The sequence below is a fragment of the Tenrec ecaudatus genome, chromosome 1, assembly GCF_050624435.1.
Source record: "Tenrec ecaudatus isolate mTenEca1 chromosome 1, mTenEca1.hap1, whole genome shotgun sequence".
Lineage (NCBI taxonomy): Eukaryota > Metazoa > Chordata > Mammalia > Afrosoricida > Tenrecidae > Tenrec > Tenrec ecaudatus.
The window spans coordinates 19132868-19144614 of NC_134530.1; the positions used below are offsets into that span (position 1 = coordinate 19132868).

An 11747-nucleotide genomic window follows, 5' to 3' on the forward strand; every position below is an offset into this window, starting at 1 on the left:
TCCTTCCTAACCCCATGAATTTTATTCCTAGGCAAGAGCTACCCTCTTGAACTTACATAGTTGACTATTGATACATGGTGGAGAGTTCTGTTCCAGACATGATTGCTGTGTGCCTGCTCCAGGAGTCCATTGGATCAATTGTCTTTGCATTTCCATCACTCTTCCAACCTCTGTAAGGGAAGGGCCCAATAGTTGCATTCTCTGCTGTGCACATCATATAAGGGTAAGGATTTTAATTTTTTTCACTGAGGTTTCCGCAACGTTCAAGAAGACTTGGCATAAAATATTTGGGTAAACACATTTGTTGAATGAACAATGAAATTCTTAATGAATTTGTAGATAAATATAATGCTTTAGGGAAAAGATGGTATGAGAAGAAAGGACAGCCAGATAGTTTCAGTATCACATAGGATATTGAACACATGAGATTCAAGAACATGAGATATACAGATATGAATAGGGATTAATGAATTGATTGTTTAAAATATGAATGACAGCATACTCCTTAAACCATTGTAAACAGCTTATAATATAGGTTGTAATGCTTTTTTCTCTTTCCTAATAGTTTCATCAGCTCCATGGAACCAGGAAACCACACTCACATTCCAGAATTCATCCTTCTGGGGCTTTCTGAAGAGGCAGAGCTGCAGCCCCTCCTCTTTGGACTGTTCCTCTCCATGTATCTGGTCACCTTCGCTGGAAACCTGCTCATCATCCTGGCCATCACCACAGACTCCCACCTCCACACACCCATGTACTTCTTCCTCTCAAACCTCTCCTTTGCTGACATCTGTTTCACCTCCACCACAGTCCCAAAGATGCTGATGAACATCCAGATGCAGACCCAAGTAATTACATATGAAGACTGCATCACTCAGATGTATTTCTTCTTGCTTTTTGGGGGATTAGACAACTTCCTATTGACAGTGATGGCCTATGACCGGTTTGTGGCCATCTGTCACCCACTGCACTATACAGTCATCATGAACCCAAGATTCTGTGGCCTCCTGCTTCTGGCCTGCTGTGTATTGTCATTTCTGCACTCTCTATTAAATAGTTTATTGATTTTGCGACTGTCTTTTTGTACAGACTTGGAAATCTCCCATTTTTTCTGTGAACTTAATCAGGTCATCCAACTTGCTTGTTCTGACACATTCCTCAATGACTTAGTCATGTATTTAGTAAGTGGGTCTGTGGGTGTTATCCCACTTAGTGGGATCCTTTTCTCTTACACGAAGATTGTGTCCTCCATTTTGAAAGTTTCATCAGCTCGGGGCAAATATAAAGCCTTTTCCACCTGTGGGTCTCACCTCTCCGTGGTCTCCTTGTTCTATGGTACAGCTTTAGGTGTTTATCTCAGTTCTGCTGCTATTGAAAATTCCAGGGCCACTGCAATAGCCTCAGTGATGTACACTGTAGCCACACCCATGCTGAATCCCTTTATCTACAGTCTGAGAAATAAAGACATAAAGCAAGCCCTAAGAAAACTTTTCAGCTGAGGAACATCCTATATAACAGAAATGCATCCTTAAGTTTAGAGAGCTACTTTTGAAAAGCAAAACTGAAAAGAATAAAAATCTATATTATGCTTTCCTCAGTTCTAAATGTGCTTATGTACCTAATTCAATCTCCTTAATATTTAAGACATAATATTATAACTTGAAGACATAATATGAAATTACTTCCAGTGTAATTTGTTAAAAATGCATTTACTTTAACCAAATCTTCCCCTCAATGAACAATTTTTTCAGGGTCCTTCGGCTTTCATTAGGAAATAGATTTTCATCACTGGCCATTGAAGAATAGCATGCAATTATCAAAGGGGCCAGTGCTCATTATTACTCTGAACCATTAAAACTGGGACAGCAATTTCATGATTCCTTTTTTGGAAAACAGTTTGCTTGTGATTACATCTGGCATAAAATCTTCAGAACACCTGGGTTATTTTTTCACTGAAGTCCTGTTGAATATTCTCACATGGAGTTTGCAAACGTGTGCTTATTAAATTACTCAAAGCACTGGTGGTAAGTTGAAACATTGGAAACAGCTTCCAGAACCACACTAAAAAAACAGATGACCTACGCATGTTAATATTTCTTCTATCATCAGAAAGATGGTAGACTCAAGAACACAAAAGTTATTGACTACCTATACCTGATTAATCTTCTGCTACCTAGATAATAGGAATTTTTGTTTTAATTTTTTAGTTCAAGACAATTAGTTTCAAGACCTCTCTAGACCTCAATTTGTTTAACAAACGTATCTGTATCCCTTCTTGGCGTCAATGATACTGCAGGAAACTTGTCTTTATTGTTTCAGAAGAACCCAGTGTTCTCCAATTATGCTTGACCTCAAAATTATCTTCACCAAAGCATCTGCCTCACTTGTGCCCTTGACTCTTTCCCTGCCCTCTGGTCAGCATCTCAAATAATTACATGTGAAACTGTTGGTTTTCATGATCCAGGAAAACATAGCGCCGTATATTTTCTGGGCACACAGGAAGCATCAAGTTTTTTGCAACTTGAAAGTTTGGAATTTCAAGTCTATTCACTGCTCAGAGGGAGAAAGATGAGAAAATATGCTCCCATTAACATTACAGCATCGGTGTGTGTGTGTTTTTTTTACATGTTTCCACTGTACGATGTCTCCCTTCATCCACTTTTCTGTTGTCTGTTGCCAAGGGAGGAGGTTATTTGTAGATCATTGCGACCAGTTCCCTTTCTCCCCCACTTTCACTTTACCCTCCTGGTATCTCTACTCTCTTTATTGGACCGAAAGGGTTTATCTGTCCTGGATTCCCCGTGCTTCCAAATCTTATGTCTACCAGTGTAAGGTGGAATTGGGATCATGATAGTGGGAGGAGGAAGCATTAAGGAACTACAAGAAATTTGTAGGTTTCATCGGTGTTGTACTGTACCCTGACTGGACCAGCTCTTCCCCATGACCCTTCTGTAAGAGGATGTCCACTTGCCTACCATTGGCTTTTGGGTCTCCACTTCCCAGTCCTTGTCATTCACAATGATATGATTTTTCACTATTTGATGCCTGACACCTTATCCTATCGACACCTTGTGATCACACAGGCAGGTGTGCTTCTTCAATATGGGCTTTGTTGCTTCTCAGCTGAATGACTGCTTGTTTATCTTTATGTCTTTAAGACTCCAGATTCTATATATTTTCATAGATGGGCACCATCAGCTTTCTTCACCATATTTGCTAATTCATCTGCTTTGCCTTCAGCAATCATGTCAGGAAGGTGAACAACATGGAATGCCAGGTTAATAGAACAGAGTGTTCTTGAATTGAGGGAATCGCTGAGTAGAGGCCCAATATCCATCTGCTAACTTAATAGTAAACCTAAAAGTATATGCACATAGATCTATTTCCTGATAGTTAGATATAAATATATTTACATATGCAAATATCTGTATTTAGACATCTATAAATGCCCTTTGGCTCCTAGGGAGGGGAAAGTGGGGAGAGAGGGGAAAAGATTAGGAACTGCTACCAAGGTTCAAGTAGCAAGAAAATGTTTTGAGAACAATGATGGCAACAAATGTACAGATGTGCTTGACACAATAGATGTATGTTTGGATTATGATAAGAGTTGTATGAGCCCTCAATAAAATGATATATATAAAAAAAAACACTACAGCTTTGTAAACCCTATCACACAATTCAGTCCAATGAGTCAGACTCACTTGATAACAGGGGAAGTGAGTTCGTCATACAGGAATGGTGATTGACCAGCCCCCTATTTCTCCAGTGAAACATATAAACTCAGTTCAAAATCCACTGCAATGGGGTACACCTCATGGCACACAAACAATGAGGAATTACTGCCTCATAGGATGTCTGAATCTGTAATCTTTATATAGAGGCTGACTGTCACAATTTTCAACTCGGGAGCAGATAGTGGATTTGAATCTCCATTCTTGGTTATCAGCCTTGCACTTTAATCAGGAAAATGCCAAACTTCCTTATATCGTATGTGAACAAGTTCATTGCATCCAAATCTTAAGATTTTTTCATGTCCTTTTTTAATTTTAAAAAAATCTCATTTTATTGGGTGCTTGTACAACTCTTTTCACAATCCATATGTACATCCATTGTGTCAAGCACATTTGTACATTTGAACATTTGCTTCCCTCATCATTCTCAAAATATATATTTCTACTTCAGCCCTTGATATCAGGTCCTCATTCTTTCTCTTCCCTTTCTGCCCCCCCTCTCTCATGAACCCCTTATAATTTATAAATTATTATTATTTTGTCATTCCTTACACTGACCCACCATGTTATTTTTTTAAATCATTTTACTGGGGTCTCATACAACTCTGAGTACAGTCCATGCAGCAACTCTTATCACATGTCTCTAGCACATTCTACATATATTGCCGTTATCATTTTCAAAACATATCTTTCTACTTAAGCGCTTGGTGTCAGCTCATTTTCCCCCTCGCTGACCTTGCCTCCCTACTCAAATCTTGATAATTTATAAGCTTTTTAAAATGTCTACACCAACTGCTTTCTCTCTTCACCCACTTTTAAGTTGTCTGCTCCCCTGCCTGGGGGTTATACATAGATCATTGTGATCTGTTCCCCTTATTTTTCCCCACCTTACCATTACTCTCCTGGTATCGCTACTCTCATTATTGCTCTTGAGGGGTCAATCTGTCCTGGATTCACTGTATTTTGAGCTCTTATCTGTACCAGTGTACATGCTCTGGTCTAGCTGGTTTTGTAAGGTGAATTGTGGTCATGATAGTGGCAGTGAGGAAGCATTAAAGAACTAGAGGAAAGTTGTATGTTTCATCCATGCTATATTGCATCCTTACTGGAATGTCTCTTCCTTGTGACTCTACTGTAATGTGTTGTCCTATTGTCTACAGATTGGCTTTGCGTCTTGCCTCCACGATACGCCTCATTTTCACGTTTCCATTAAAATATACACAGTTAGTTTATGATTTCTTTTGAATGTATGCTTTGTGGAGTATGAAGTGAATATTTGATAATACCAAAAAATCCAACAAAACAAAACAAAAAACTGATTGCCATGGAGCCAATATCATATCAGCAGCTCCATAGGACAGGATGAAATTGCCTCTGTAGGTTCTTAAACCTTGAATTCTCTACAGGAGTAAAAAGTACCAGCTCTCTCCTGTGGAGCATCTGGTGGTTTTGAACTGCCCACCTTGAGGAGCACAGTCCAACTGCCACATATTCTAAGATACTCCCATTTTAAGAACAAATAATACTGTTGTAAATATATATATAATATAAAATTAACCATTTAAAACTTTATGGAAATCACTCCTTGAGATTACGTCAAGTCTTTCATTGTGGAGCATCATTTTATTTTTTTAAATTTGCAGTTTATTTCCATTCATCTATTTCTAATGCCTTAATGTACCTGCCGTCACTTGTGACATTTCCTCCATGTGTTAACATTTCTATTCCCCCTTCTCTCTTAGCCCTTCTTACTTTAGGATCTTAAATTATTTGGTATTCTAATACAGGGCGAGTTTAATTCCAATTTTTATGGGTCATTTAGGGCTATAATATTGGTGGTCTCACCAGTCTCAATCCAACCAATAAACCTTATAATTTTGAGTTCTGATCCACAATCTTCTCCCACGTCTATAGGAATTTATATAGCATATCATTTCTGTAAGTCCCTTCTAAGGGGGACATTATCAGAAGAGTTGCGGTTGGTATCAGGAAAACATCCTACTCTCAAGATAATAGAGACTAATATTTTCATGGTCCCTTGGTCCCCTGGTCTGATTCCATATGCTTTTCAGTTTTCATTACTTTTATTTTTTCCTGATGGAAAGAGACAAATATGTGCACATTATATGCTGCTTATGAGCACTTAAGATTCTAGCTGCTACGTACAAATTGGAACACAGAGCATTGTCCTTGCTCACTCTGCTTTGCCAGTTGACCTTGGTGAGTAAGATGATGGTTCAGATCCCCGCAGGGTCAGGGACTCCTTTCCTCAAGTTGTTTGTTTATGTTTAAGAGTTTTTCTTAACTTTACTCCTCTCATGTCCCTGTATGTTTCGGCAAACAAGGAAAGTCTTTGCCCCCCACAGAAACCCCACTTCTAGGAACAAAAGTTAGATGGAGTCTGAGCTTGGTGTGCACATTAAAATCATCTGGATTTACTTATTGAGTGGAAGGAGGGGAAATGCAGTAATGAAAAGAAGGGCTGATTTGGATACGTTACATTCCATTGTTACTTGTCGATGTGATCCACTGAGACTACAGATGAGAGAGGCAAAAGGTGAGAAATAATCGAATTGGCTGTTCCACATTTTTTGCTATATTGTTTGTATAACATGTGTATACTTATATACATATCTCTGTTAAATCTATAAATATTCATGGTACACTCCAAGACTCCTAGACCTTCAAGAAGCACCCATATTTCACTACTACTTAGTAGGGTATTTTTGAATAAATGGAAAAAGGTTTTTAATAGTATTCCAGGTAACTGAACATGCTTCATTAATAAAACAGCGAACCTTGACAAATGGTAGTTTCGTCAATACTTTAAAAATTATTGTTCCCTTTAAATCAATTGGACTTTTTCACTTATAATGGATTTTTAGATAACTATCCTTTGACAATATTGGCTCACCAGTAATGCATTACCCATTTCTGCTAAATATTGTCCTGTGCTTTTATTCATACAGTATCATGTGTTCATGTTGCCATCTATCTCAACAGAACAGAAGACGGTGACAGGAAAGTTTTCTCCATAATCAAAATTTCTGCATATGAACTTATTTTTTAAAAGATTTTAAAAAAATTTTGAATCCATTTATTCTGGTCACTTACAGTTCTTTTTTTTTCACTTACAGCTCTTATTACAATTCATACTTCCATCCATTGTGTCAAGCACATTTGTATATATGTTGCCATCATCATTTCTGAAACATTTTCTTTCTACTTGAGCCCTTCCTATCAGCTCCTCACTCCCCACCTCTCTCCTTCATGAACCCTTGACAATTTATAAGTACTCCTATATCTTATACCGCCTCCTGTCTCCCTTCACCCACTTTTCTGTTACCCATCCCTCTGATAGAGGTTTTAAGTAGATGATTGTGAAGGGATTCCCCCTTTCTCTCCCCACTTTCCCCTTACTCTCTTGATAACTCTATTCTCATTATCTCACTAGTTGATCCCTCGATATCAGCAACTCTTTTCACCTTCCCTCCACTACTACCCTTGTAACCCTTTGATAAATAATAAATTATTATTTTGTGCATGTCATACACCATCGCTGTCTCCCTCCCTCTGCAATGTCATCCCTCTTCATCTTCCCACCTTCCCTTTACCTTCTTGTTAACCCTCCCCCCATTTCTGTTCATGAGGGGTTTATCTGACCTGGATAATGTGTGTCCTGAACTCCTATCTGTACCTGTCTACATGCGCCAGACTAGCCTACAGTGAAAGGCAGAATTGGGTCATGATAATGCGGGAGAGAAAGCTTCATGGAATCAGACGAATGTGGTGTGTTCTATTGGTGCTATACTTCACCCAGGTTGACTCATCCCTTCATCGCAATCCATTTGTGAGGAATGTCCATTATCTGCAGACGGGTTTTGGGTCTCTGCTCCGACCCCACTAGTTCACTACAATGTTTGTTTGGCTTGGATCTTCTGATGCCTGTTACCTGATCCCATAAACACCTACTGATTGCACATGGTGCTGTGCTTTTTCGCGGGCTTATTGCTTCTCTGCTAGATAGCTGCTTGTTGGCAAACATAGGAGCAACTGTAAGCATGGTGCAGGACCTGGCAGTGTTTTGTTCTGGACTGAACAATGTCAAAACCCATGAGATGTATTATTTTATATGATGGTATTATGAAATAAAATTTGAGTATTATGTATGAACAATTTTATACACACTGTGACATCTAGTCTCTATGTATTTTTTATCTTTCTTTCTTTCATTCAAAATTTTGACCATTTTTAAAAATTTGTACATAATTACTTTGTTGTTGTTGTTCAGGATCCCGTGTTGTTTAGGCTTGGAAGGGATGTGAGGTTGGGGTGTTTGATCACTAGGCTGCCATCAGCTGAGGATGTGCTCAGAAGTGACTTAGATTGGTCTCTAAAACAAAGGGAACAAGAGATGTGTTCTGGATTTCCATTTTGCTTTGGATCTCTGGCCTGCTCCAGGTCTCCAGTCATCGATTACAGGCTATCAGTTTGGCAGGGTGTGATATTTTTATCTATGGTAACTTGTACGTGTGTAGACACTCACTGAGACTGTCTTATTTCCTACTTACAGGGATGCTTTACATATATTAAGTGTCTACATTCAGTGAATTTAAGTCTAAACTCAAAACTCACAGTCTACCCTACAGAATAAGGTAGAATTCCTTTGTGGGATTCCAGGGATGCAGGTGATTTTTGGAGTAGAAGCACTCTCTTTAGGCCGATGAGATGCTGGTGGTTTTGAATTGCTAATCTTGCAGATCATAATCCAAAGTGGAGGCACTATGCCACCACGTGTCCTAACATGGTAAATATACACTTTGGAGTCTGTGAGTGGGTTATATGTGATCTGAAGCATTGCATCAAATGCTTGCTTCCTGCTAAATTATGCCTAGCATGTCCTTTAGGTCTTTGGAGTAGGAAATTCATCCTACAGCAACCATTATGAGTTGCCCCGTATTCCAGAAAAACACCAAAATAGGGGTCATCCCCTCTTGGGAAGAAGCGGCACAATAGGAGAGAACCTGCCAGCTTTCTCCCAAGTGTCACAGGGACATATTTTGTTTTTCTCTTAGCTCTAGAGAAATACATTTTCTCAGGGGGTATAAGACCAAAGAATAAAGAGTTAAGGAGTCATATGGAAAATTATATATTTAAAGTTATAGAATTGTATATATTCCCACTAATCGACTCAAATCTACTTGACTTATTTCAGGTGAAGAGAAAATGTGATTGGATTTTCCAGAGGTGTCATGAATGGTTCCATCTCCCTGCCCTTCTTGTGGAATCAGAATGTCACTTTGGCAGCAGTAAAAGGAAGAAATCGTGTTGGTGAAACCAGCCTCTTACCTGATAATTTCTGAATGAACTGTAGCAGCATCACAAGTGATGGGTGATTGGTAAAGAGTGAGGTCCTTTTTTTAGTGGTAGTATATGTTGATGTATTAACAAGAATAACAAATAAGAGTACATTTCACAGTATAAGGTGCTGCTATGTTGTGGGATACAAAAAGATTTCTCCCAAGTTGCCCCATCCCCCTCAAATAAATGCCAAACCTAACTACTTGCTACACATGGTAAATGACTATACACTTGGAGGTCAATGAAAGCAGTACATTCAGAACAACCTCCCTAATCATTGTCAGCCACCTACAGCAAACAGACTGTATAGTCTGTCCCACCCTAAATAGGGCCCACCTCTTTCTGATAAGGATAGTAGATTGTTTCCTTGAAGGAGAGCCCAGGGAGGTCAAGCCCACTCAAGGATGACCAAGGATAGGCTGCCATATTGAGTCTAGGTTGTGCCCATCTTGTCACATGTATACCCCTACTCCCTCCCTTTCCTATTACATATACACCCCTAGCTCATCCCCTTCCTGTCATGCTTATGCTTATTGTACAGTTCCTTCCTGTGACGTGTGTGGTTACCTATAATCACGCCCCTAGGTGTATATGGGCCTTGGCGAGAAATAAAGAGGAATCCCTCTTGTCCTCTCTGCCCACACTGTGCACAGACCTAGCTGGTGAAATCATGGCCGTCCAGTATGTGAGCATGCTACCATGAAATGTGTCTTCTCACATATTTATTGTAAAATCCGAAGGTAGCGGTAATGATAAAACAATGTAAGATTTTCTAAAAGTAGTAAAAAGTATAATCCATGGTTCCCAGAGGAACGAACTTTTGATCTAGAGACCTGGGAAGAATTCATTGTAAACATAAAGAATACAGAGATGGGGAGAATATTCCCATGAAGACATGGTCCCTGTGGGTTAAAGTTAAGAAGGTTTTAGAACCTTTGCAGGAGGAAGAGAAAGAGGATTATCAGTCTAGTTAGAAGTCTTGTGTCTGTCCAAATCTAGAAAAGCAAGCTAAAGTCTCTGTGAATGAGTATTAATTAGGTGTTGAAACTTTAGAAAGAATTGAAGAAGTAGGGACTGATTCTAAACAAAACGTCATTGCCAAAACCTGTATGTCCTAGGGAGACTTCAGGCTCCGAAGGTTCCAGTGATAAACACTAGAGGAAATAAAGCCCACATCGAAGAAGCACACCAGCCGGTTCGATCACGAGGAGCCAAAGGGACCAGGTATAAGGCATCATGAAAAAAAAAAAAAAGAATATATATATATATATATATATATACCATAGTGAATGAAGGGGGAAGTGCAGTGTGGAGACCTGAGGCCCAAATGTCGACTACTGGAGATCCCCCCATAGAGGGGTTTAGGAGAGGAGATGGGTCAGTCAGGGTGCGATGTAATACCGATGAAGAACACAGCTTTCTCCCAGATCCTGGATGCTTCCTCCCCCCAACTACCATGATCCAAATTCTACCTTGCAGGACTGGATAGGGCAGAGGTTGTACACTGGTGCTTATGGGAGCTGGAGGCACAGAGAACCCAAGGTGGACGATACCTTCAGGACCAGGGATGTGAGGGGCGATCCTGGGAGAGTAGAGGGTGAGTGGGTTGGAAAGGGGGAACTGATTACAAGGATCCACATGTGACCTCCTCCCAGGGAGATGGATGGCAGAGAAGGGGGGGAGGGAGACTCCGGATAGGGCAAGATACGACAAAATAACAATCTGTGGATTATAAAGGGCTCATGAGGGAGGGGGAGCGGGAAGAAAGGGGGGAAAAAAGAGAACCTGATGCAAAGGGCTTAAGTGGAAAGCAAATGCTTTGAGAGTGATTAGGGCAAAGAATGTACGGATGTGCTTTATACAATTGATGTATATATGTGTGGATTGTGATAAGAGTTGTATGAACCCCTAATAAAATGTTTTTTTAAAAAAAGACAAACACTAGAGGAAGTGAATTCCAAGATCCAAAGTGAGGCTATTAAATAATGCTATGAATCTCCTATGCTTTCAAAGGAAGGAAAAGCTCAGAAACAATGACTGAAGAGTAGTAAGAAATCTATAAGCAACACAAACTTAAATCTGGTGAGAGAGACGCAGAATGGTTATCAGGTCAATGACAAGATTTTAGACAGAACTCAGAAAACTAAGCCTGAATCAGGAGACATCAAATTATAAGCATCTACCCCGCTGCCAGAATACAGTGTAGAGAAGCCCAGGAACCATAAAACGTCACTCAAGACAGTGCTGGAGGGAGAGATGAAATTAGATCCAAAGGAATGCAAACTGAGATAGTTACCACAGATGAAGTTCAGGAAGAAAAGTTTCAAGATATACAGGCTAAGAAGACCAATACAGAAAATGGTATAAGCACCTGTACTTTTCTAAGCACCTGTACTTTCAAGGGTAGAAAGAGGGATTGCAGAAGAAGACTTAAATATGAGAATATCTTATCCTTTCTGAGTTATTAACAGACAGTCCAGGAAACACCCACCAATAATTTACAGTGCCAAAAGATATCAAGCAGGTGGTCATTGATTCGGGGCCAGACTTTCATTTTGTAATTAGTATGATAATATCTCTGGCAGAGTCTGAGAACTGGGTCCCTGCTGACTAGGAAGCTATAGCAAAAGCATGTCTTTCTCCTTCAAAATTTTT

At 39.6% G+C, this 11747-nt stretch overlaps 1 protein-coding gene across 1 annotated transcript; it reads left to right on the top strand.

Moving 5' to 3' along the window:
- Positions 1-554: 554 nt before the first annotated feature.
- LOC142432062 (olfactory receptor 7A17-like) lies at positions 555-1499 on the top strand. Its single transcript, XM_075537130.1, has one exon. The coding sequence runs from the start codon at positions 579-581 to the stop codon at positions 1497-1499; it is 921 nt and encodes a 306-aa protein (XP_075393245.1). The 5' UTR covers positions 555-578.
- Positions 1500-11747: the final 10248 nt, after the last annotated feature.